The sequence below is a fragment of the Clarias gariepinus genome, chromosome 25 (assembly GCF_024256425.1).
Source record: "Clarias gariepinus isolate MV-2021 ecotype Netherlands chromosome 25, CGAR_prim_01v2, whole genome shotgun sequence".
Lineage (NCBI taxonomy): Eukaryota > Metazoa > Chordata > Actinopteri > Siluriformes > Clariidae > Clarias > Clarias gariepinus.
The window spans coordinates 9280770-9308637 of record NC_071124.1 but is presented as its reverse complement, the minus strand read 5'-3'; the positions used below and the strand labels follow the sequence as shown (position 1 = coordinate 9308637).

The following is a 27868-nucleotide window of genomic DNA, read 5'->3' as shown; positions in this document are numbered from 1 at the left end:
AACGAACAAGGCTTGCTATATGAAACGTGAGCTGGAAGACATCACTGGGGTCTCGTGCCCTGAAGGCACCATGTGAGTGATCCATCTGTTAAGTCTGGCTCTGTGAATGTGAAACCTGATGATTTTTCAGGTTCTTGGAAGCAACTAAAGGACACACTAAAACAGTTTAATGTTCGAAGAATCCTGGCATTAATTTTGCTCCATCTTTAGTGAAAATAGAAAAGAAAATGAGCAGATAGATTGAGACAAGAAAATAATTTTGAGTTCACTTCAAGTACTTTTTTCTTTGATTACATTACTTCCCTGACCAAGTGACAACAGTACAGCTGGAAGTCAAGATTTACTGTCCAAAAGCTCCATCAGACAGACTTGACAATGTTACATCAACGAAGCTTATCGCCCCTCTATCAAGACATCTACAAAGGTCACAGAAATGGAAAAAAGCAAATCAGACAGAGGAAAGAAAGTGAGACAGACAGAGGCAGAGAAAGAGAGAGAGAAACAGAGCGTGAAAAAGAAAGAAAGAAAGAAAGAAAGAAAATAGAAAAGCAACAAAGTGATCATTGCATCAGATTGCATCAGTGTGTAGTTGCATCAGATCTCTGGTTGTAATAAGGTACCCTTAAAGACTGATTGCACACTCCCAAAGCCAACAGACCCAACAGTGCAATGGTAAGATTACTTTAAGAAAGTAAATCTACTGATTATTTTTGTATTTAACATCCTTGTTTAGTAAACAATTACTGAAAAGGATGTTAAATATATTTTTTGTCCATTAAAGAATTTAATATTTAAGAAGAAATATGCTACTTGTAGTTAAACCCAACTGCCATAGTGATTATTGTAAGCGATTTAAATTTAGTTCATTTTGAAAAATGTAACCCACATATGAATTATAAACTATTATGTTATTACTTAATGTATTAGTTTAATTTGACATAAATCTACCCTCAGCATAACATATCTTCTTTTTACAGCAGTGATGTTTGGCGTGAAACCATAGGTAATGGCAGCCAGCCATTGGTTAATGATGGTTATTGGTATCAGAATTTAATATATTCACCCTTATAGTCACCCTTAACATTGGCTGGTTACAAAGGTAGTTTTAACACTTAGCATTTTGAGGGGTTCTTAGAGGCTTCTTTTAAATTTTATTGGATACTTCTTTAATATTCTATTGGATAATTATTGGATAAGTAACTTATAGGGGAACATTCGAATATGGAACTATTCTGGTTTCTTGGGTTTCTGGTAATGATGCCATGTTTTTTATTGTGCTATTCATTTGTACAGTACATTAACATTTACATTTAGGCATTTGTCAGACGCTCTTATCCAGAGCGACGTACAAAAAGTGCTTTAAGTGCAAAAAAGGAACTTAATAAGTGCAAAAAGTACAGTACATTCTATGACAATACTAGAGATTTTAAAACCATCAAATAACACATATGGAATTAGGTCATTAAGTACCAACACAAGTCGAGAGTTATTTTAAAACAGGAAAGTGAGCTGTTCTAGAATAGTTCTTGTGCATTTGTAAAACTCATCAAGCACCATGATGAAACTGGCTCTCATGAAGACCGTCCCAGGAAAGCAAGACCAAAACTTCCCTTTGTTGCAGAGGAGACGTTTATTTAGAGCTACCAGCCTCAGAAATCACCAATTAACAAACAGCACCTCAGATTAGAGCCGTTATGAAGGCTTTACAATGCATAAGTAGCAGACACATATCAATGTCAACTGTTCAGAAGAAATAATTATCCAAATTAATTTTAGATTAATTGTAGAAACAGACCATGGAATTAGAAAGTGTGTCCAAACTTGATTTTTTTTACACTACAAATTAATTAGTAGTGTTTCTAGAAAAAAAATAGATTATTTAGTACTACAAGTAATTAAGTAATTGGTATAACAAAAACGTAAATAGTGAATTTACATTATTTACATGTTCTACAGTACATTGTGTAAATTACGGAGGATAGATAATTGATATAATTGTAATAATCCTAATATTTGAAACCTATTCTGTATAACATAATAGTCCACAGACCAATAGAAGATGGGCAATGCATAATAAGCCGAAAAAAAATGCATGCTTTAAATAAATCGTATTATTGTCCTAAGAAATCCCCAGTGTAAAATTATCTTGTGTATGTATACTCTCAGTGTACAACCTCAAACCACAGAGAATCCAGGCTCTATTTTCACGGCCATGGTGCACAAACAAAAACAAGGTTGTATTTTCGTTAGCATTGGCGCAGGTGTTATCACGGCACAAACGTAGTAGTTGGGTTTCAGTGAATATGTTAATAAAGGGTGTGCAAATAGAATTTGTTTTCATTATTATCCGAGTGTATGCTATGCATCACAGTGATGTTAGTGAATATGAACTTGCATTTAGTAGCAACAAATAGGGTTTTAATTGTATGCAATTATAATATTCAAATGGGTGGGATTGAGTTAGTATTTGGATGAATTAGCCAATTCTTATTGAAATTGTGTTATATAGTATAATACAACACATATACATAAGAGCAGTGCCTTAATGTATGAAAAAAAGTTCACAAGAGGAAATGTTGGATTGCACGGAACCAAAAAAAACCCTGCAAATTATACTTGTATTGCGATTAATGTAGTTATTTATATGTTTTAATTAAATGTTCAATTATTTTTATCGCTGCAGGACAACTGTTCCAGTGTCATCACTCCACTATTTGAAAGAGATTACCTCTCACCAATGTACGCTCTGGAATTTACCTTCGGCTTCAGCGGAAACCTGGTGGTGATTCTAGGTTATCTCTTTTGCCTCCGTGCTTGGAAATCCACAAATGTGTACTTGTTCAACCTTTCTGTGTCTGACCTCATCTTCTTGTGCACTTTACCCGAGCTGTCCTATAGCTACGCTCACAACTTAAAAAAACTCAGTTCTGCACTATGCCTGACTAATCGCTACATCCTCAACGTGAACATGTACTCCAGCATCCTGTTCATGATGTGGATAAGTGTGGACCGGTTCTTGTTGATGTGTCACCCTCAGCGAGACCACATCCTGTTGACTCTTAAAGCCTCACTGTGCATCACCATATTGAACTGGATTTGGGTGAATGCTCAAATCTTTCCCCTCTTTATTTTCATAATCCAGGACTCTGAGCCAATTAGCTGGACAGTGTGCCATGATTTTGCAAACCTGGGAGAAGCCAGAGTTACTCTGATCTACACCGTAGTGCTCACTATAACTGGATATGTGATGCCGCTGGTGGCTTTGTTTTTTTCATCACAAAGGATGGTTTCTGCACTCGTGAAAAGAGAGGAGATGCATGGAACATCCTACCAAAGGCCAGTCAGAATATTGAGAATTGCAGCAAAAATGTTTCTGGTGCTCTACACACCCGTCCATGTATTGAGGATTGTGCATCTTATATCACGGCTTCCTGAATTAAATTTGTCAGTCTGTCTTATGGACGACATCAATGCGGTTTATACAGTGACGCGCCCAATTGCATATGCTCACAGTGTCATCAACCCTGCGTTTTACTTCCTGATGACCGACTGCTTTAGAAAAGCCCTGCAGGACAAGTGGAGGAAGCTTAAAAGGATGATAATGACTTTGACGTAAGCCTTTGAAACAATGAAGCGCCATATCGAAGTGTATGGCGCTTCACAGTAAAGATGAATAATGACCCAAAACATACCACGAAAACAACCCAAGGCAATTGAGCATGCTTTTCACTAACTGAATCCTAAACCTATGGCAGAAAGACCCACAAGCAAGCAGCACCTTAAGGCAGCTCAAGGGAAGAAACTCAGCATTTGTCCATGATGTCTATGAGTTCCAGACTTTAGGCAGTCACTAAGTGTAAAAGATTTACATCCAAGTATTAAAAATAATCCTTATATTTATAATAATGTTATTGTGTTCAGTTTCTTTTAAGCCTGTAAATAAGGAAGGACTTTGTTAAAAATGCATGTAATTCCATAAATAAAAGAACTAATGCAATATTTTTTAATCCCTTTCAATTAAAGCTGAAAGTCTAACTCATTTCATTTTATTTCTAATCTAAAAGATTTGGGGGACAGATTATAACACTGTCCAAACATGTACGCTCACAACCGTAAATGTGACATTTGCAGAACAATACAGAACAGGTCATGATGTGTTTAATAAATAATGAAGGATGGCATGATGTTAGACAGCCTATCATGAATTGACTCATTGTTATGACTGGTTATTTTTCCAATAACAGCATATAATGGTAATTATTATATTACTCTCATTAATGAATTTTTTTTATGTATTTATTAACACCATGATGCTTATTATTGGTTTTACCTATTGGCTTTAACTATTACTTATTTTCTTCAATTAACTATAATTTATTAAACTTTTCTTGTAACCCCCGGGATTAATAGGTTTTTAAATTGAATTAATGTTGTTGAACATTTACAAGAATATAAGATTTTTTTTTTTTTTATTTATCACTAACTGCAGCTATAAACAGTTGACATTGACATTCCTCTGGTGGAAAATTAATTCAAAGTACTGTACTTACACTGGAGGTTCTTCCTATCATGAGCATTCAAGTAAAATGAGGACTTTTCATTGTGCTGAAAACCGAACATAGTTATGTAAGGGGGCGGGATGGGTCCATCCACATGCCACCTGGCACATACTCGAAGTTACTTATGGAGTTGGGTTGCCGGCTCAACACCTGACTGTACCTGACCACTTGGGGGTACAGGACCTGGCTCAAAATTCCGATAATGGCAGCCCAGCCGATGCCATTATTGGTGGGGCACGAACCGGGGACCTCCTGATCAGCAGTCCACCAGGCCTTCCCTGCCCCACTTATTCCAGCATTTCACTAGTGCTTAAATACTATCCAGGTAGAAAGTATTCTCAATACGCCAAAGCCATAATCAGACTGCCTGCTTCACATTTGAATTTTCAAGAATAAGGCATTCCACGCACTAAATGTTGATGTGCTTGCAATGGGCTTCAAGACATGATTCAGTCAGGATTGTCATTCATGAAGGTATGGCTTTCTTCATATGTACTGAGGCTAAGTCTCATCACATGTCAATCTGTTTAACTCTTCATTAGGGAGAAATTTCATCACTAGTCCCAGTTTGAATTGAATTGAACATGCTATGAAATGTTAAAACATTTAGGCCCTATTACTTATAAATTCTAATTCTAATACTAATTCAAACCTGTGGTTTGTGTTTTTGACTGAACAATGGTTAGAGCTGCAGTTAAAGAAATGAATCATCATCTTCTAGCGAATCAGAATTAAACATTCACTGACGTTGTTTAATATTGTTTATCTTAGACTACATGGTGAACAGGAGAACAGGAGAAAGTGGGAAAAAACACCTGTTTTTTTATTTGTTATATGAAGGAAAGGCTATCTGATACACACACACATGCATGCACACACACACACGATACAGATTACTCTTTTTGTTTCTCTCATCACATAAAATTGACAGGTGGCTGTTTCCTTCTGCCTGACATATGTCATACTGCTCTCTCTGGGGACACAACAGGCTTAGACAGGAGCAGGAGTGCTACTGGGACAAGATATTCCCTCTTACTATCACATTTTAAAAATGCTCTAAAATTTATATTTATATTGGCATGCCACCTGGGCTAACACTTTTTCCAAATTATGAAATATAAAGATTTAGGAGTTATACTATACTTGCATTTCATTTTCTTTACTGATATTAATAGAGCTGAGAAAAATTTAAAATCTGACATGTTGCAGATATAAATGTAATATGGATAATGTTTAAGATAATATGCAAACAACCATGGACCTTTCTGCTAGTCTTGAGAAACTCTAGGCTGCTATTTATACCTTCGAATCTACTGCATGTAAGACATAGAAAACGTTCTTACTTTCAATTAAACTAGAGATTCCATGTGATGTTTTTTTTTATTCAGATAACATAAATCAGCAATATAAACAATTTTAAAAGATTAATAAAAGTTGTTCATGAGGTTGAGGCCAGTGGATGCAGTGCTAGTCCCAAGATCAGATAAAATGGGAGGGTTGCTTCAAGAAGGGTATCCAGCATAAAACCTGTTTCAAATTGTGTTTGGATAGGATGCTTCACTGTGGTGACCCCTCGATGGAAGCAGCTGAAAGACTAACAACAACAATAAAAGTTGTATATGTTCTTCAAGAAATCATATACACCAATTTGCTATAAAACATCTGCTGGTATCTAACATCTAAGAGGTTAGCAGCAGATCCTTGTAAGTTTTAGGTCCTCCACTGATCATATTTGCTTCTCCAACCCATCCCAGAGACGCTTAATCGGATTGAGATTCAGGAAATTAAAGGGCAAAATCAGCACCGTAGACTTTTTCAAATGAGTTCTTCAAAGCGCTTCTGAACAACTGTTGCTTATTCATGCCTTTTCCTTCCACTTTTATTAGTAACCACTGCATACCTGGAACACCTTATACAACCTGATGTTTTGTTGATGTTACAAACTAGTCTTCTAGTCATCAGAATTTGTTGAAATCTTTCAGATCCTTACCCCTGCCCATTCTTCCTGCTTCCAACACATCAATTTATAGAACTGACTGTTTCCGTTGAATTGACATTGCTAATGTGTTAATCAATGCGATTTACTTTACCTGTCATTATGTTTAACATTATGGCTGATCAATGTACAGTACATTCATTCATTCATTCATTCATTCATCAACTATACCACTTATCCTTTACAGGGTCATGGGGACCAGAGCCTATTCCAGGAGTCTTTGCACACAGGGCACACACACACACACATACTACGGGCAAATTAGGAACGCCAATTAGCCTAATCTGCATGTCTTTGGACTGTGGGAGAAAATTTGAGTACCTGAGGAAGACAGGGGGAGACAGGAGGTGGGACTGAAATCCTGGGCCCTGGCGGTGTGAGGACACAGTGCTAACGCCTGGCGGTGTGAGGACACAGTGCTAACCCCTACGCCACTAATCGATGTTCTGTATGTAACAAAATTATTGATAACACTTGATCTGCAAAATGTCAATAACATCCATTTATACTGTACATTACTATTAAACAGATTATCTCAGTCATTGTAATGTGAATATGTGGCTGTGGATTAGCATGATTTATATGCTGGTCTATGCTGGTTAATACTGGTTAGTGCTGGTCTGATGCTGGTTTAGCATAACTGTTTTAAGACCAGCACATCGTCAGAAGGTCTTATACTCAAATCAAATTAATGTGTATTTTTAAAATAATTTATCATAAATTATATTTTGCTGTGAGTATACACTTTCGTTTGAGTTTTTAATTTTATTCCGTTTTGTGTTTGCGCCATCTGCTGTTTGGTCTCGTACACATACGAGGGGGAAAAGAAAGTTTGTCCCTTCGTGCTCGCCGTAGTAATAGATTTTCAACATGGCGGCGTCCATTCTGGTGAGTAAACCCTCCATGGTGACCTGTTTTCTAGAGTTTTATGTATGTATGGGTTTGTACAGTGTTAAATTAATGCACCAGAATAAGTTATTTTTAAACTATTAATTTAAAGCCTTCAAATTTAAAAGCTCTCACGCGCATCCATAGAAGTCACATAACCAGTAAAATAAATAAGCATATATCTCAGACAAGGTGGCTCTTAAATTTGAGAGAAACTCATATACACCATATTGTATAAGTGTGAAATGTGAAAATCTTTTTGGTTAAATGATTATTTTTCTTCTTTATCTTTTCCCTTTTCTTATGTTTTGTCACTAATTTCAGGCAAGGAGGCATTGTGCACTGGTGTCATGTCTCACTGTGGCCAGAAGACAGTATGCTTCCAATCCTCCATCTCTGCTCACAAAGATCCTTCTTCCATTTAATGAGCGCTTTCTTGAGGTGGAATACCTCATAAGATTAAACAACTGGTTCAAAAAACGGGATGTGAGACGTAAAAATTTGTAAGTTATACTTAATATGTTTAGTAAATATTTTATCCAAAGCAGACTATCAGATAAGGCACAATACACTCCAAGCAAAAGTGCTACAAGAGTGAGGGTGCTATTCATTTATTTATACAGAGTGGCCCATAAAACGTATACACACATTGTTAGCTATGCCCTTTTTTAAAACTTTAATTGAATTACGGCAGCAATGTGTGTGGTATTATATTTCCCCTAAAGATGTCAGTTGTCACAATATTGTTCATGCTAACATGTACTCATCAGAATAGAGGGATATATTTTTCTTGTTAAAGAGTGTATACATTTTTGGGCCCCTCTGTGTATGTGTTTCCTTCTTTACCTCCCTAGCTTCTAGGCTCCTCCTTCTGAAGATGCACGAAATGAATATAAGGATGTGTGCCAAAATTTTATGGTTTTAATATGCAGTAAAGGTTTTATATTTAAAAGGATTAGGGTCACCATAAACATGTCCCTTACCTGTCTGATAAAAAACAATAGTTTAAAAGTAGTGTAAAACCTGAGCCAAGGTATGTGCCAAACGATTTAGAGCCTGTCCTAGGACTCGTTTCAGTGATGTATCGTTATTCTTTTGGTTGCCAATTCATGTATCACCACACTGACTCCAAAAAAATATATATATATATATATATATTATTTTTTTTATTAACATATGTGAGCGTTTGAGGTGGTAAATTATTGCAGTTCCTCTATAATCCACCAGGTGGCACTTTAAACTGTTTACACAGTGGCAGGCAGCACAGCGTCTAATTTGTAAACTGTGTAAACTTGTAGTAAAATCTTAAAACTAATAATATTAAATTAGGATATTTATAAAAAATGTGATTCTAACAGAATCGCAATATAAATAAAACTGGCATCTAGGTATTGTGGTAGTATCGTATCGGATGCTCCCTGGTTATTCCCATCCCTAGGACTCCAAAGTTTCCACAGACTGACAAGTCACACTAATGCATCTACACACACTCAGAGAAGAGATACTGTGGGCACTTTGGTATAGAATGCAAGTGATTATGTTTATAACTAAAATATTAAATATGACAAAATATTGTTATAATGTTTTTTTAGTGTCTGTCACTCTTTTGTAATTACACTTGCCAAGCTATACTGAGATAAACAACAAAGACTTAAGTATGTATAAAAAAAAACTCTTTTTTAGTAAAAAATAAAATAAAAAATAAGGTATGGACCTGGTCTCTTGAATCTTGCTAATATGATGTTATCTGTTTGAAAACATTTCAAAGTGCTCTTGAATATATCATTACAAGTTATATATCATGTCTCCTATGTAGGTTCTATGAGTATGCACAGAACAAATATGGCGCCAATGTCGCAGCAGCATACTCCATTCTGAAACTGGGAGGAGGCTTCAGGTACAGTAGCTGTCTTCTCTGAATATACAGAATGTATTATATAAGCCATACAGTAATATATACTGTACTCACTGTCCACTATCACTGTAACACCTGCACATTCATGCACTTCTCTAATCAGCCAGTCATACCTCTACAGGTCAAGGGTTATAGTTTAGTGTTCACAACAAAGGTCAAAATAAAGAAAAAGTGTAATCTCTAGGATTTTGATCATGGTGTGGTTGTTGGTACTGGACAGGCTGGTTTGAGTATTTTAGAAACTAATGATCACCTGTAAATTTTTACACAACAGTTTCTAGAGATGCACAAAAGAAACATTGAGTGACAGCTCTGAGGGTGAAAACACCATATATATAAGAGAAGTCAGAGGAAAAAAGGTTGAAGATTGGTTTGAGCTTTCAGGAACGGTATTTTACCAGAAAAGCATCTCATTCTGCACAAATTATTGAATCTGCTATTACCTGGATGGGACTGTTGTGTAAAATTCCTAGGAGGTCAACAGTTTCTAAAATCTTTAAATCGGTATAAAAAATAAATCATAATAATAAAATATTAACAACCATGCCACGGTCACAAAAATCACACTTTTCCCAATTCTGATGTTTAATGTAAAGGTTAAGTGAAGCTGTTGTATCTGATTTATTTGTTTTTCTCCAGCACGCTGTATTTATTGTAAATCAGTGATTATATGGTAAGGGGAATAGTGTTGAAAAAGTGTGCAAATTACTGATTGGAAAAATGAAAGTCTATATTTGGAAAATGAAACCTATATAGAAAATAAAGCATGTAAACAAAGCACAGGAAATGTTGTTAACATTTGCATGCTTCACTGTTTGCTTGATGTCATTTGCAGGTTTGCTGGACAGACGGAGTGGTTCCGTGCCAATTCAACGGGCAAGTTTAGTTTTGACTTTGTAAACACACCCAACTCCACTATAGAGGAGATTGACCTGAGCGGGACTCTGATAAACCATGCTGGATTGCACAACATCGGTAATCTTCTCTCATCATACTCGCAACCACTTAATGTGGAAGGTGGAAGAGTATCGAGCGCAAACTCGAGCTATCTTTTAAATTTAAATCATACTTCATATCAAAATAGTGTACGGTCATAGTTTAATGCTTGGCAGACATCCCAAAACAACCATAGTACAGTTTAGCCTTTACATAGCATTTATTTGTTTGTTTGTTTATTTATTTTTGGCACAGTAATACAGACGACACCTTAAAGTTATACCTTTAAGTTATGTCAGGTAAAACAGTGGTCAAAAAACAAAAATAATGTAGGATGCATAGTTAATAATAATATTATTAATAATAATCATAATAATAATCACAATAATAATAATAATAGTAGTAATACTTCGTCATACTTGCTCCTTTTTATGCCAAACCCAGGAGTCTATATTATTGTTATTATTATTTTTTTCTCATCTGAAATTTATGAAATTTCTTTTATATGATATAGCTTTTATCACAGGCATGCAACTATTCTTCTGCGAATATTACATACATAAAGACCTCCTAGACATTTGTAAAAATACAGTAATGTGTGCTTAAGACCTTTGCACAATACTTTATATGATTTTAAATTAGTGGCATTGGTGACTGAGTGGTAGGCTTCTGGAAGCCCCGGGTTCGTGCCCCAGCCTATGGCAACCCCTAAGAGGAACAGCTGAAAGTTTTACGACATTCATATACACATATACTGTATACATACAGTATATTAAATTATTATGTTTACAAATATTTAGAGATGATCGGATAATCTCATCCAGTTGTTTTTAAATGGTGCAGTAATCATGCTTGTCCTATACGTTATTTTAATCTTATATTTTACCAAAACCTTCATGACAGCCCTCCTCCTTCCTGTGTCTAGTGCATTTTGAAGCTTCCTGTGTCAGCAATCTAAATTTAATCCAAGCTTCAGCATGTTGTGAAACACTGTTCTGCAATAGCCGTTATGTTTAAGGCAGCTTCAGTGCCTTGTGTACAGATATTCTATACCTATTTGTGTTACATTATAGATTTGTAATAATGAGTACCGCAATAGGTAGTTAAGATTGTAGCATGAAGGTCACTTGTATTTGTACTTGTTGTAAGGCAATTTTGCACAAATTATAAATACGGACTATTTACTGCTAATGATAAACACAGTCTTTAAGATGATGAATATTGCATTTCACAAATTTTCAGTAACAAGATGCATTTTACTTCATTTGAGACAGTTATTTTGAAAAGAAATTCATTTGTTTCATCGACATTCCACAACATTAAATGCTGTATTACTACAAATAGGAAAAAAGTAAAATGACATTCTTAACTAATTTAAAATAAATGAATGAGTGTCAACTTCCTTTGATATGAGAGGAATAAAATTATTTGGGACATGCATAAAATCAGGTATGTTCTATTAATAACAAAAATAATAATAATTGTTGCCTATTAGTTTATTATTTACATTTTTTTGCAAAAACTTGAGTTTTGAGTGCATTTTCTCAGCTAACACCAACTCCATGATCTTTTAAACCATAACTGATCTGAGTCTCACAATCTAATTCTCTCCACAGCGAGTCAGCGCAAACTGCGTACCCTCTCAGTGCAGGGCTGTCCGGAGGTCGATGACTGGTTCCTTGCTCGCTTGCATATTTTCAGCGAGACCCTTCAGGAGTTAAATTTATCCCACTGCCCTTGTATCACTATTGGAGGTTTATCTGCACTGCAACACCTCAGGTATTTTAATAGAAGCTATAAAGTGGAGGTTAATGCTATGAGTCATTACAAAGTGTATGCAAACTGTGTGTATCTTAAAATAAAACTGTTAGTGAAGTGACAGATCAATAGGCAATGCTGTTGCAAATGTATAAGTGTTTCAGAATACAAATGCCTTGTCTGAGTATGCATAAGGATTATGGATTAGTGCCAAGAAGAAATCATGTTTGAAGTCTGACAGGATTCACAGTGGTCTGATGAAACCATAATTGCAATGTTTGTCCTTGTGCTACATTTGGTGGAAACCCAATAGTAGTCATCACATCTCCACATTTAAGCATGTTTTAAGGGCAAGATAGATGGAGCTACTTAGAGGCCAGTCATAGAGGAATGTATGTTCCAGTCTGAAAGATAGTTGTAACTGTAGTGTTGGGTCACATTCCAACAGGACAGTGACCCCAAGAATACTGCCAAAGCTGCACCAGAGTGGCTCAAAACCAAAGGTGCAGCTAAAGGTTTGCATTCAGATGCTGCAAAGGAGACCTGAGCTGTTACTAAAGCCAGAAGGCGACTATATAAATTACAGGCCCAGAGGATAAATACTTAAATGAAACTTAAATATTAAATATTATGGTAAATCAATTTTAATTCCTGATTCAAATATCACGAAAGTGAAAGAATGCTCAACACAAATCATGCTAGTAAATTAGAACATGCACCCAAATAGAATTTTGGCCAAATATACTAAGTACTTCATTTGAAGACTTAACTATTTTACAATATCAAATAATTTCAATCTCTGTGTGTTTCTTCTTTCAGGAAGCTGCAGCTGCTGGATATATCTTCGCTCCCACAGCTGCAGAGTCCAGGCCTGGTGCACATCCTTATCGAGGAGATGCTGCCTCACTGCAAGGTCATCGGTGCTGAATATGATCAGGGACTCGAGAGCCAGACAGACAATAATAAGCCCACAGATGCAGACTCACTGAGACATGCTCAGACGTAACAGGACTGTAAATGCGGATACAACGCATCTAATGGCACCGAGCTTCATGATAAGTTTTATGTAATTTATGTGAGTGAGGGATATTTGTGCAGGGATTGCTTATACACACAGAAAGCAGTACTTACTTGTATACTTGTCTTATGTAGCTTGGTTAAAAGTCCTAGGACATACAGTAAGTGTACCTAAAACTTGTATCTTTGGCTGGTTTGTATATTGTACAGTAATGTTCCTGACAGTGTAGACTTCACATGAGAAGTGTCAAAGCAGATATAAAGTGAGACTACTGTCTGCTGGAAAAAAATGCTCTGACCAAACACCAGCTAGGCCAAAGTTAGTTGTACTGGTAGACCATCATTCCCAGGTAATAAATGCTATTTAAAAAGTTTCTAAGATACTGCTGTTAATACTAGGTTATATTAATATAGGTATACTAGCAAAGCAACATAGAGGTGGACATGGTGGGTTAGTGGTTAACACTGTCGCCTTGCACCTCCAGGGTCCAGGTTTGATTCCGACCTCTGGGCTGTAAGTCAATGGAGGGACACTCCTTTCATGCATGTTCTTCCTGCATTTGGTGGGTTTCCTCTGGGTGCTCTGGTTTCCTCCCACAGTCCAAAGACATGCAAATTAGTCTTATTGGCTTACCACAAACTGCCCCTAGTGTGTAAATGAATGTGCGTATGTATGTGTGAAGAATTAGCACCTCACCTCGTACCCCATATCTTCTGGGAGACTTCAGCCCCCCAACCCCCAACCCTGTATACAGGATAAAGCAATTGAGTAAACAACATAGAGACACTTAAAATTTAATGATTTACAATTTAATTACTCACAAGAAGCTGGAAAATTTACCAGCTGGTGATAATGGTCTACCAGTTTGACCAGCACAGTGAGTGTTCACCAGACAAAGCTTTTTGTTGTTGTTGTTTGCATCATATCTTGCATTACTGAAAGAAAATAATGTATTAAAATGTGTAAAAACAATAATTTATATAAAATGCATCTGTTTAACACTTGGTTATGTGGTAAATCTATTAAGAGAGTGTGTTAAATCCCTTAAGCCTCATTATAGAGGTGTGAGTCTGTGTAGGGAGTTCATGAGGTGAAAGAGGGAAAACGGCATTTCAGAAAAGGTATATTGTTTTTATTCAAGTAATTCTGTAAATTTTAGAAATTATAGATTTTTCCCCCACTAACCAAAGGCAAGATTTTAATTATTTTTAACCTTAAAATGGTAGAGTAGCATAGGCTGCTTTACTCGGGAAAAATGTTAGTTCTTTTATTTATCCTATACGCCTGTATTTTGTCTCAGAATTAACAGTGGCATAATATTTCAGCAGTTAATGCAGTTTTTATTCGTAGCGTTGAGAGCAGAGAAAATGGAATATTATTTATTTTTTACATGAGGTTCCGGTTTCCAGCCGGACGATTTATCGCGACGCACAACAAGAAGCACTTGTCCCTTTAAACGAGTAGCTTGTGTTATAAACATTTTGTTCAGACACACAGGGCGGTTAGTGTTATTTACAGGTAGACGGATAGATGTCTGACTCCCAAGGTAATACTTAAATTAAATTGTAGCTCGCTGTCTTTTAGCAACCACGTCATCAAATATTTAGCTAACCTACCTCCTTACTGCTTGTTAGCTAACAAATAAGCACCGAATCTTTGTAATATTGCTTGTTTTGTTTTATAGAACAAACTAAAAAAGCTGTGGAGGAGCCTAATACACCTGACCACGAGGTAACACCTTACTAACCACAAGTATTTTAATGAAGACAAGTGACATTCGATTTTTAGAATATGTTTCAAGATTTAGTTGTAAGTGTGAAGTGCGCATGCGCAGAGCCGTGCACTATATTGTGCTCCAAAGTAGTGCAAAGTAATTTAAGACGTGCACCATACTTTGGGGAGAGAGGAGGGGTCCTTTTGACAGACTAGTTCAGATATTTGGGGAATTAAGGTAAACCACAAGACCATCACCCATGTTCATACTGTTAAGAAAAGAAAAATCAGGGAAAGCCTGGGGCTGATTGTATTCCTGTAAGTGGTAGTCATGTCCAGGCATTACACAAAGGCATACAAGCGCCTGGGTAAATATATTTCAAACCAACTTTGACTTGGAGTTTGGACAACACAGATCTGGTCACTTTCACCGTATGTTCTCCCTCAGATGCCTTAAAACCTGTCCGTAAAATTTGCCATTGACAGTTAGGTCCCTAGGGACAAATTCTTGATGCAAAATGTTCTTGGCAGACTTTGATGCAATGTTTCTTCTGCTCCTGAGTCAGCAGCCTGGGGACGAATTTGGAGGCAACACGGTGCATGTTCAAATCACACATCAGGATTGCCTGGACTGTTCCGTATGACATGCACATAGTGGCAGCAGAGCTGTGGTTTGTTCTCTGATGATCATCATGCATGAGTTGCCAAAAGGTTTAGCTCATTGAAGGTCTTTCTGATGGTCACATGGTCAGAATAGCAACAGTTGCACAGCTCTCAGGGTACACAGGGTGATGTCTTTTGGCACACTGACTTATGAAGGTCGGTGATCACTGTGACTGTGCATGCAGCTATCTGTTACAAAACTAGTCTAGAAACATTTTGATATCATCTCATGGACAGGCACTGACCAAAGTACAAATTATACAAATGGACAGAAGACAGAACTATTAGTTTTGTGTACTTCAGATGTGAAAAAAAATGAGCCCTGTAGTGAATTATTGGCTTAATAATTATAAACGCAGATCTGAATTTAAGGGCGCATATTATACTATTTCTTTAACAAGGTAGTGGTCTCAGAGCTTCTCAAATCATGTCTGTTAATGCTTCAGCTGAAATACCCCTCATTTATTTCCTACAACTCAAACTCTCTCTGTTTCACTCCACTTCCAAGCACGCTGTTTCATTTTACAGCAGACCTGGGGGAAGCTGAGCAACATGCTGGGGGAGGGGCTCTTCTTATATGATGTCATATCAGGGCATTATCTTAATTGTCTTATTTAAGTCCATGCCAATACAACAATGGGAAACCCATCTGAATGTCCAAAATAACTACAGTAAAAGCCTACATTTTGCATTGTAAGTCCCTTCTAAATGTGCATATAAATGTGCACTACCTAATCCTTATTATTCCACCACTGATGCCTTATGAAATTACAAAATGCTCATCTTTAGTAGTTTCACTGTAAAGCTATGTATTATGGATTTTTAGCTTTCTCTTAAATATCCCAGACATTACTGTGTACTATTTTGTCTCTAAAAACATCATTTGGTTAAACTTTAGACATGTTGCCTGGACTAAATCTGACATATTAATATCTAAATAGTCTACTTGCACAATGAGACATCATGTGCCTACAGTATTTGTCATCAACAGTCAGAATGAGTCCATTAAAAATGACTCTGATTAAACAAAGCAGTCATTTCTTAAGGGTTCAGATCCATATCCACCGTATACGGTGCAAAAATGGTATTACAATTCACAATGCAAGTTCCTGTGTGAGTTACTTATTATAGAAATAATCATTGATTTGAACAAGCACAGGACTGGTAAATTGAGTCAACTTTTTTTGACCATCAAAATCTCTTGTACATTACCAGGATGATCAAACACACACAGACCATGGCACATTTGTTCTGAAATAAAATTCAAGCCATTAAAGCCTTTGCTTTTAAGCAATAAATATCTACTGTATATAAAATGTTCTAAGTACTTGCACAGATACGAGCGTGAGAAAGTGTCTTGCAGTGCACAGATAAAATAGTCCACAGGTACCGTGTTCTGTGATGTGGTTAAGTCCTATTACTAGCTAGGTTAAACTGTTTAGTAAAACCAAAACTCATGTTGAGAGTCTCTTTTCAGTAATTGCCCCAGGACTTTAAGAGTGTAATGTACAAGGGACTGGGTTGGATTTCTTTTCTTTATTGAAAACTTAGGGTTAAAACTTTTTATACACGCCACCTTTTAAGGTAGATTAGTGAAATAAAAAGGTTTGGTTCAGCTCAATTTGCTAATCATTTCAGATAAAGTAAGGATAAAAGGGAAAACAAGCACTAGTCAAGCACTTACTCAGCCATCATCCTGATTAGTCCACTTTAATGGTTAGAGACTGCAACTTGTTTGTTTCGATGTATTACTGTTGATGCACACATCCCACATAATATCTTGTCATCAGCCTCTTACTGTGGTTTTTCACTGATTCCAATCACATTCAGCAAGTGTGGATTGTATACTAGTTCACTTCATTTACAGCACCATGTGATTAAGTTCATCTGTTATGGTGCTTTTGCTATATTTAGTCAAGTCCCTTATAGTGCTTGTGTACAAATCCTTGATCCACCTCCCCTCCCAATTTTTTTGTGTGAAATTGAAATGAAGGGTTGAACTTCATGTTTTGAATTTCGCTTCAGCCAATCATGTGTCAAGATTACAGCGTACAACCATGCGGATTCAGTTAATGTTGACTTTATCTGTGACATGAGCTGGTTTGAGTAATTTAGAAATCGAATTGGGAATTTCATGTAGAACAGACTGGAATGGAACAAAAATGTTGATGAGACAGGTCTGGAAAAGCATAGATAGATAGATTGATAGATAGATCTATCCATCCACCTATCTATCCAGAAAGAATTTTTTTTTGAGGTTAGGGCTCAAATGCTACGATAACTCAAGCAACTGCTATTTACAAATATGATAAACAGAAAAGCATTTCATAATGCGCAGCTTAAAACCTCTTCCAGCATGACAGTGTCCCTATGCACAAAGCTTCTGCATTGTATGCCAAGGTTAGAGGCAAAGAACTTGAATGGCCTCTACAGAGCCCTACATTTAAGATGAACAGGAACACTAACTGCTCCTCAGACCTCCTGACACAACCTCAGTGCCTCATCACTTGTGGCTACAATGGCCCAGCACCCACTTAGCTACCGCTCTAATCACACCACGCACTGCACCACGTTCCCTCCGATCCTCTAGCACTGCTCGCCTCATTCCACCATCTCTCAGGGATCGAGGGCGGCATTCATCCAGGCTCTTTTCTGTTCTGGCACCTACTGTAGGTGGTGGAATGAGCTTCCTCTAGATGTCCGCACAGCTGAGACTTTGACTATCTTTAAACGACGACTCAAGACGCATCTGTTCCTCCAGTACTTCAACTTTTACGCGAATTCTGAATTAAAATCAAACTTTTCTGTTTATTTGAAAAAAAATAATTTCGTTAAAATGTGTATGTGTGAGGTTTCTTTTGTGCATTTTTTTAACAATATTTTCTGCCTTTAATTTAATGTTGAAGCTGAATGTCTACCAAATATGAACTTTTCAAGCATTACTATCCTGTATTTTAACCTGCGTTTTTATTATTATTAAAAAAATTTAAAAACAATGCATTTATGACACTCTAGGCCGAGTCAGACGACAGCAGTGACGAGGGTGACGCTTCTGGAGAAACTGAAAGTAAATATGAGTGTTTTATTTTTAAAATGAAGTTTGAAGTTGTTTATAACACAAGTAATTCCATTATGCACTTTTTAGTTTCACTTATCTGTCAGTAGATTTAAAGTTTTAAAACTTTATCCCCCCCCCCCCCCTTTTTTTAAGTGGATTTTTTGCGCAGTCTTTTCTCGCGAACTCTCGGCCTCAGCTCTGGGGAGAAAGTCCTTGATGAATTGAGCCTTGCCGGAGTTGCCCGTTATATCCAAAGTGGTAAATGTAAGTGTTAGACCTTTTTAAAAGATAAAAAAAGATAGATGTAAGAAATAGATATGTAAATGCCACAAGTAATCAGAAGTCCAGTTTGTTTAACTCCAGTGCTTATTGTTTGCTTTAGGCAAGAATGTTATCTGTATGGTGGGGGCAGGAATATCAACCTGTAAGTGCACTGTTTCTGTATTCACTGACTTGCCTTTTTTTCATTGTACTGTAATGATCCAATAAATAAAAGTATACAGCATTGACATATCTCTCTCTCTCTCTCTCTCTCTCTCTCTCTCTTTTCCATACAGCGGCCGGCATCCCTGACTTCCGCTCTCCTGGAACTGGCCTCTACTCCAACCTTCAGAAATACAATCTGCCGTACCCAGAGGCCATCTTTCAGATCGACTACTTCAAGGTGTGAGTCTTCAAGTGTTCAATTAAAAAAGTTTACTTGGTTTCATTCATTGGGCAAATTGTTTTTAGCTGATTTCAACCAATGTAGGCTTAATACTGTGTCATGTTTTGAAGTCACAGGGAAAAATTGCTTATTGTAAAAAAAAAAAATCACAGTTAACAGGCACAAGTTAAGATTGTCGGTCTTAAAATACTTAATATGATGAGCTCACAGATTTAGTACTACTGAGCCCAGAGACAACTGATGACAATATTGTGTTGTAATTCCATGCATAGGTCAACCTAGGGTGCATAGGTTACCATGGGGAGATAAAAGTGGGAATGAGATGGGATTGGTTTCTTACCAAACCATCATGATACACTAAAAATACCAGGCAATTATAAGCAGCGTTTAAGTTAAACCAGGACTTTTGATTGTGCAGATAACAGAACAAAGTTAAAACTTACTTAATTTCTCAATATAATCCTATTTTACACAATTGCACATATCCCAGTATTACTGTACAGTAAGTGATGAAACATCTGAGTTACGAATTTCCGCAGATACGAACGGACCACGCGTCTCTGAATATTTGTAGGTGCTAACAAATTGTGGTAATAGCTCATGTTTATTGTACGGACTTATGAACTAATCTGATTTATGAAGCTGCTCCCAGAACAGAACTTGTTCGTAAGTCAGGGCCTTAATGTATTGTCATTAATGGACATACGGAATTTCACTATTCAAATGTTTAACCGCTGTTAAAAGTCTCATCACTGGACTGTGCTTGCAGTCTTCTGTAAATGGCAATTGCTTTTGCACCTTCTTTCATCACTAGTCCTAGTTGACTTCACCCGTCATGCATCTGGTTATATTGACCAAATGTTTACTTTTACAAAGGTCAATCCTTAGCAGCAAAAAGCATTAGAATTGCCAAAAAATTATGATAACTAAGAGGGGAAAATGCCACATTAATAACTCCAATTTATCCTAAACAAGTTATTACTCACATGAAAAAATCTCAACATTTTCAAACCTACACTTTTTATGTTTATTCAAGTTTTTTTCGTTGTGCAAGTGTAGTGCTGCAAATATCTTTAAAATACCAAGTTTTGTAGAAAATCTGTACCTACTTCCATGCTGTATGTTTACAGGATGTATATAAAATCTAATAATTTTGTTGGTTTAGATTATTTTTAGATAAAAAAAAGTTTTTTTTTATTAACAAAGTTTATTTATAAAATTTATAAAAATAATTTACTGATCCTAAGCTTGTCCATGCTTTCAGGCATTTTGTATACCAATATAAGTCCAAATGTCATATACTGTACATAACGCTGGAAATGCCATCTGTTTTTTTCTGTCTCCAACCCCCCATTGGCTCATTGGGACGGCACCAATAGGAAGGCAGTATAAGATGATTCAAAACACGACTGTTAAGATACAGTAATGCCTATGGTGTTATGAAAATAATCATACTGTCCCAAGCTCAGATTTTTTTGCAGGCTAATATTAAAACATATTTATCATATAAACAGACAAGGAGAACACTGTTACTAGTTTACTGGGAACCTGTACAGTTTGGCAATTAATAATCCTAAGAACCTCCTCACATTACATTTCAGGACACAGTGGAATGCTACTAATTGATCATGAGTGTTGAGACTAGAAATTGGGTAAATTACTGTTTTTTTATTTTTCAGAAACATCCAGAACCGTTCTTTGCTTTGGCCAGAGAGCTCTACCCAGGACAGTTCAAGGTAGGAACTTCACATTCCCAAATAGACCTACGCTGGTGAGAGAGTCACAGCCCACACTGCAATCTTTTTCTTCATATTTTATTTGTCTTTATATTTAACACCATATCTTTTATTTAATTTTATTCAGCCCACTGTTTGTCATTACTTCATAAGGATGCTTAAGGATAAAGGCCTTCTCAGACGCTGCTATTCACAGGTCAGACAAGTGTGTGTTTATGAGCGTATGCAAGTGTGTTTACTTTCGCATTCTTGAACAACCCAGCTTTGTCTCTGTTAGAACATTGATACATTAGAAAGAGTGGCAGGACTAGAAGGAGAGGACCTGATTGAAGCCCACGGAACCTTTCACACATCACACTGTGTGAGTTTCCTCTGTAGAAAGGAGTACACCATGGAGTGGATGAAAGGTGTGTGGTGTGCTTTATCATACAGCTGGAATTTGATACCATTGCTTGTTTTAGGGCTGAGCAGAATTGATTTTAATGCTTTTGATTTTTATTAATCTCTCTCTCTGATAGAGAAGATCTTTGCTGAAGACATCCCTAAGTGTGAATCCTGTGACAGTCTGGTCAAACCAGGTGAGTTCTGACTGGTAAAACATTGATAACAGAAAAGCAAGTTTCTTAGGCAATGCATTAGAGTATTGTGTGAACAGTTTTCCTGAGATATCCCTATATAACAATTACAAGTCCGTAAACATGTCAAAGGTTTCAAACTACACTTTTAAAAGACTAAGATATGAATCATTTTCATAATCTAATTTTCTACTTTTCATAATCTACCTACTTTTAATCTTTCTCAAATCTGTACTCTGGGTCTTTTCAGATATTGTGTTTTTTGGCGAGAATCTTCCAGCTCGCTTCTTCGGCTCAATAAAAAAGGTCTGTAAGAAAGATAGTCGTCCATGAATGCAGTTTAATTTTTACAGATTAGTATCACTTATTCTGGCATTCCACTGACCTAGTGCCTGTGTGTACAGGATTTTCCTCAGTGTGATCTTCTTATCATAATGGGCACGTCACTGCAGGTTCAACCTTTTGCATCTCTTGTCAGCAGGTGGGAAACATGGTCAACACGTGTACAGTATACTGCAGTTTTTTCTAATGTTTTATACTGAAAGTTTGTATGTAGTTTAGGATCCAGCACTCTAAATCCTGTCACACATTTCCCAGATTGTACTATTTGCACTTAACATCATTTAGAAACGAACATAAGCAAGATCAGAATTTCAGGTTTCATTTCCTGATATTTTTAGCTAGATGTGTTAAACTTTTTTGTTTTATCATCCATTTTTTAAGTGATGCGCTGAACAAGCATTGGCCATTCTTTAGGGTGTGTTCACACTTGTAGTTTGGCTCTCTTGGTTCAAACCTCAGCATAAAACTATATCTTAGTTTGGGTTTGCTAGTATAAAGTCTTGGTTCACTTAGCATTCACACGGGCATTTTTAACTTCAACCAACAACCAAAAGAAACAACACAAGTAATTTGGGTATGTATACATGGTGGTATCTTTACCAGCTAAAAACTCATAAAGGGTTTATAAAATGTCACTTTATACATTAAAAATAACACAAGCATGGCACTGGGTGGTGAATAAAATGGTCACCAAAGCATGTAATGTTTTTAATTTTGCGACTACCTTTTATCCAGACAGGTGCCAGTGGCACCATGCCCAACAAAATAATAGCAAAGCAGCAATCTTTAATCCTTTGATAGACTCCCTTCCCTCTTCTGCGTCTGCCTGCCTAGTACAGGATTGCTTGTGATAGTACAGCAGGGCTGTGTTCAATAACAAGAGCACTCAAAAACATCTCAGTTTTCATCAGACTTTATCATTTTATAAACATTTTACAAGCATTCTTGTTATTAAATGTAACCCTGCTAGGCCACTACATGCACTGTCTATAATGAATGTCCCTGAATGCTCATCGAATTTTACATTAAATTATGATATTATAAATAAATTATGTTAGGCATTACATTTGTTTTCCTTTTTGAATCTCAGCAAACATGTCAAGTGCCAAAGCTAACTAATGCACATGGCTTAACTAGGACACTTTTCCTCATTCACTGCAAGTCCAAAGACTGCCTCTACATCACAAAGCAAACTTGGTTTACACATCTTTGGTCTGTGGTGCATTCACATTTTAATTAATCCTCAACAGTGTTTGTTTACATTTTGTTTGTGGATCTGTTAAAGGGGTCTCACATTGCTTGCTTCGTAAGCATCAACGTTCGGATGGCAGCATTTATACTTGTTCTGGTGAACCGCACTAGAACAAACAATCAAACAAAAAAAAAAAAACAAGAGTTTCAGTTTTTTAATCGAATCAAACATGTTAAGTGTGAACACACTGTTAGAATGTTCTAAAAATAAAGGAAACCACTGGTGTGCAAACAACCAGATCTGATTGAATAGATAAATTACAACTGAAAACAGGATCAGTTGTTGATATGAAACGTTTTGAGGGCTGTGACAGTCAGTGACCTCATCTATAACCTTCAGAGGGCAGGGGTACAAGTAAAATCCACTGTTTAAATAGATTTACACATCAGAAATATAGAGACCATACCAAGATACAGTTTGGTCACCAGCTTAATTCACTAATGCAAGCAAGAGAAAAGCCACCAGCTATCAAGGGTTCTATCAGAGCGTATGCAGTCACCTAACCGGGTGTTACTATTCCGCTGCAATGAAGGTCCAGACAGGTTTTGGGGTTGAAACAATCACAGTATTTAAATTATAATTTAGATGCCTGACTGTTAAATAGTACTAAGATGTTAGCATTATGAATCAGCTCACTTAATCTATTGTCTATTTTGACTAATCTGCTCCATTAACAGAGTTCCCAATAGCTGCCCTCGGCTCCTCATCAATATGGAGAAGGCAGGACAGGTACTTGCTGTCTGTCTATGTGCTTGCAAGTTCATATGCTTTTTCCATTTTTAATATTTCTGACCAAATATTGCTAAACATTTTTTTATTTGCTGTTTATCTCTGACAGTCAGATTTTCCAATGGGCTTGCTGGGATTTGGCGGTGGAATGGATTTTGATTCAGATAAAGCCTACAGGTCTGTACTGAATACTGTTCAACGGAGGTTTATAACAGTCTGAAATTTAAGCACATTTTTATGCACTGTAACCTAAATCATACACAACTCATCTGTTCAGATAAGATTCGACTATGTTTAAAGATGGTCATTATTTTGACGCTTTCATGTTTTATTTTTTCATGCGCTTTCATCTTCGATCACAGGGATGTTGCACATTTGAGTACGTGCGATGATGGTTGCTTAGCTTTAGCAGAGCTGCTGGGTTGGAAGGTAAATGCACATTTACACATACAGGCATAGAATAGAATAGAGTATAATACTACAATATGTCGGCTAATATAGTTCATCTGCAATATATAGTCAGCTTTGACACCTGCACATTCATGCAATTATCTAATCAACCAATTAAGCAGAACAGCACAATGCAAAAAATCATGCAGATAAAAAAGAAAATTTAGTTAATGTTTTTGTGAAAATATTAGAATTTGATTATGAAGTCAGGAATCAGTGAGTGCAGAAATGTTATTTAGCACTGTAGCTGTCAGTTCCTGTTTACGGCAGATAGCAATAGGACCCAATTTGTTCTTCTGCTGTTCCCTTTTGTTTCCCTTTTGCCTTGACGACCAATATGTTATAGGGTCAAAGATCTGCTCACCATGGTTTAAAGTGTGGTTATTTGTCTAAGCTGACAGGAAATGTGTAGCAAATCAAGTCTACTCATTCTCATCTAATATCCCTAAACAACACCACTTTAGCCAACACACACACTGCTCAGGGATCAAGATTTTTTTCCATAGCTTTTTGTTTTGTGTGAATATCTTAGGTCAACATTTTATGAATTACTCACATTAGCATTAGCTCATCTGGTAGGGCAACGATCCCATAGTTAAAGTTTCTCAGATTACGTTTTCCCTTTTTTGATGTTTAATGTGAACATTAACTGAAGCTTTTAATCTCATATCTGTATGATTTTATGCATTGCACTTTTGCTAATATTGCACCATATGCAAAAATATTGCACCACTTTAAATAAGCCAGTTGAATATCTTTGCTAACTTTATTCCACTTATTTCCATTTCAGGCTGAGCTAGAGGAGCTGGTGAAGCGTAAACACGCTCTTATCGATAGCAAGGATCTGAAAAAGAAGCCCGAGCAGGAGAGTCAGAGCTCTTCAGCCTCAGAGAAAGACGTCAAAAACACAGACACTGAGAAGACAAAGTAATCAGTCAGACTGAGAAAATAATAGACAGTCCCTGTTTAATAGTTTGAACCCAAGTCTTTGATTCTTATAGACTACTGTCCATCATCTCTCTGTCACTTTGAAATTTCTCTTGTACTAGAAATATACTGTCCAGCCGGCATAAACTTTCACTCCTCCTTGGATTTTACATGGCAGTTTAGGAAAACTAGGCCCAGAGCAGCCACAGTCATCACGTATGCTATGAACTGTACACATTGAGATGACCGGGACACCATCGTTCATGCTTGCCTGATTCACTGCAATCCTAAAATGCTTTTCAACCATTCACCATATTTTTATTTGAGAATTAGTTTGCTGTGCTTTTCCTAATGAAACAGTGTTATACAGTACACTATGTGCAGGAGGCTGTTTACTATCTTCGACAGATGAGCTTATTGCTTTATTTTACGGAAGGTAGCAGAGCTATATGTTAATTCAGTTTTATTTGACTTATTTCATGCTTTATTTTTTAAATATTTAATGTTTAAAATATCTTGAAACTTAATGCACAAAATCTTCTGGACAGCCTTACAAAGGCAAAAGGCTGTAACCTAATATAACAAAGAAAACGATTCATAAAAAAAAAAAAAACATGCATGTCCAGTTAAATAAATAGCTAGATAATGTGAAAGAGGACAGAATACTGGGAAGTTACTTACTTTAAATTTGACCAAACTGAATGATGCCTTTTGCCATAGTAGGGCATTGTTTTCCCTTTATGGCTCTTTTTGGCTACTTTTTCTTTTAAGTATTTCTATTAACAAATTGAGTTATCTATAATAATAAAAATAATGTTTCATTTAAATTTGCTTACTTTCCAGGGGAGTTTTGTGTATGCTAGTATTGGCGTGTTTGCTGTCTGTGACATGATTTTGCAAGAAAAGCTTCCTTTATATTTCAAAGAAATTGCTGTAATGTCTCAAATCATATGTTAAAAAACCAGCAAGAAAAGAAAATAAATACTACAGAAATTATTAAATTAGTTATTGTTTTTAATTAATAAGCTTTGCATTCAACATTAACCGCACATCATATTAACACTGATTATTAATTATTTACCAGCAAACTGGTGCCAGGTTCATGGGCACTCAAGGGCAACCCATACCTGCAGGGACCAGATACAAGCACGTCCGTTTCGATCCTAAAGGAAAGTTATTGCTGGCCATGATCGAAAGACTCTAGAACACCCAGTGCACCAAAGCACATAGGCTTCCAAACTCTTCATATCTCAAACCAATCAAGCACCCATGCAATGTGCCGGATAAAGAAATCTGATCCATGAGGCCCCACTCTGCAATCCACAGCACCTAAAGGATCTGCTGCCAACATGCTGGTGCCAGACACTGCAGCACAGAAGTCTTGTGGAGTCATGCTCTAGGGGGCCAGAGCTGCCCCAGTGAACATAATACTGGGCATAATGTTTTGTATTTTAATGTTATGGCTGATTGGTGTAAATGGTTTAAATAACGGTTATAATTTTACAACTTGATTTCAGGCGATGTTTATTTAGCTAGACTTACCGTTGACCCATTTAACACTTGGGGGTGTTTTCTGATATGGGAAAGCCCTTATGACAGAAGGCTTTTTGCCAAATAAAATGTTTCACAATATTACCCCGCACAAGGTGTACCCCGCCTCGTGACCCGAGTCTCCTGAGATAGGCTTCAAGGCCCCCTGCGACCCTGAATGCAGGATTGAGCGGTATAGCCGGTAAGTGAGTGAGTGAGTGATTAATTGCAAGGTCTTAGGAAAAGGAAGACATTTGCAGGAAAACTCATGAGGGGAAACTCCATCACAGGTATGATTAGTAATTGTTTGCTAATTGTATGGAATGGAATTAAATGGCCTGTAAGTGTAGTGTAATGCTGTTTGTAATTAGATTTAAGTTAACTGTGAGGAGCCAAAGCTTATAATTGCAGTTAAAAGCATTAGGGCTGATTGTGAAAAAAGCTCTCAGCTATCAAGAAAGCTGTCGTAGTTACCCAACTAGCTCTTTGGAGGATCCAGGAGCTAATTCGTTTAATTGCACAACAGGATGCTCAGCTTATTGTTACTTTATATAGGAAAGAACTAAAGGCTGAGGTAATACAATGATGATTTCTTCAGGTAGGACATACTCCTGCATGAACTAAACTCAATATTGTTTTATATCATTTTCCACGGACAGGAACGATTCAGTGTAACTCAACTGCAAATAGGACTTCTTATGGCTTTCTTTCAACATTGGGTTTCTTCTTGCCACTCTTCCTTAAAGGCAAAATTTGTCCTGTGGACAGATTCTCCCACCTTCACTCCTGCAGAGTTACCATGGACCTCTTCGCTGCTTCTCTGATTAATGCTCTCAATGTCCGGCTGTTTGTAGTTGTGCCATACTCTTTCCATTTTCAGATGATGGATTAAACAATGCTCAGTGAGATCAAAGAGTTCAAAGTTTGGGATATGTTTATAACCTTACCCTGCTTTAAACTTCTCCGCAACTTTATCCCTGACCTGCCTGGTTTGTTCCTCGGGTTTCATGATGCTGTTTGTTCACTAATGTTCTCTAACAAACCAACGAAAGCATCACAGATTAGCTGTATTTATACTGAGATTAAATTACACACAGGTGGACTCTCTAATTAGGTGACTTCTGAAGGGATTTGGGTCACAGGATTTTAGTTGGGA

General features: G+C 36.7%; 3 protein-coding genes across 3 annotated transcripts; all 3 read left to right on the top strand.

Annotated features, from left to right (window-relative positions):
* Window positions 1-2665: 2665 nt before the first annotated feature.
* Window positions 2666-3616, top strand: LOC128513084 (succinate receptor 1-like). The gene has a single exon (XM_053486711.1). The coding sequence runs from the start codon at window positions 2738-2740 to the stop codon at window positions 3614-3616; it is 879 nt and encodes a 292-aa protein (XP_053342686.1). The 5' UTR covers window positions 2666-2737.
* Window positions 3617-7402: 3786 nt separating this feature from the next.
* dmac2 (distal membrane arm assembly component 2) lies at window positions 7403-13802 on the top strand. The gene is made up of 6 exons (XM_053486710.1): window positions 7403-7443; window positions 7768-7946; window positions 9260-9340; window positions 10194-10333; window positions 11911-12073; window positions 12872-13802. Exons 1-6 carry the CDS (start codon window positions 7426-7428, stop codon window positions 13056-13058), a joined length of 768 nt encoding a protein of 255 aa, XP_053342685.1. The 5' UTR covers window positions 7403-7425; the 3' UTR covers window positions 13059-13802.
* Window positions 13803-14493: 691 nt separating this feature from the next.
* Window positions 14494-26175, top strand: sirt2 (sirtuin 2 (silent mating type information regulation 2, homolog) 2 (S. cerevisiae)). Its single transcript, XM_053487055.1, has 16 exons — window positions 14494-14616; window positions 14755-14801; window positions 18462-18513; window positions 18658-18768; window positions 18887-18928; window positions 19062-19168; window positions 20851-20907; window positions 21035-21103; window positions 21185-21314; window positions 21426-21485; window positions 21733-21788; window positions 21887-21963; window positions 23754-23805; window positions 23915-23982; window positions 24168-24234; window positions 25046-26175. The coding sequence occupies exons 1-16, from the start codon at window positions 14601-14603 to the stop codon at window positions 25184-25186; spliced, it is 1152 nt and encodes a 383-aa protein (XP_053343030.1). The 5' UTR covers window positions 14494-14600; the 3' UTR covers window positions 25187-26175.
* The last annotated feature ends 1693 nt before the right edge of the window (window positions 26176-27868 follow it).

Coding starts and splice junctions, on each gene's coding strand:
- dmac2 (XM_053486710.1), top strand. Junction 7,947..9,259: donor GATGTGAGACGTAAAAATTT/GTAAGTTATACT, acceptor TCTCCTATGTAG/GTTCTATGAGTATGCACAGA. Junction 9,341..10,193: donor AAACTGGGAGGAGGCTTCAG/GTACAGTAGCTG, acceptor TGTCATTTGCAG/GTTTGCTGGACAGACGGAGT.
- sirt2 (XM_053487055.1), top strand. Junction 14,802..18,461: donor CTAATACACCTGACCACGAG/GTAACACCTTAC, acceptor ATGACACTCTAG/GCCGAGTCAGACGACAGCAG. Junction 23,806..23,914: donor ATATGGAGAAGGCAGGACAG/GTACTTGCTGTC, acceptor TATCTCTGACAG/TCAGATTTTCCAATGGGCTT.
- LOC128513084 (XM_053486711.1), top strand. CDS start 2,738: ATGTACGCTCTGGAATTTACCTTCGGCTTCAGCGGAAACCTGGTGGTG.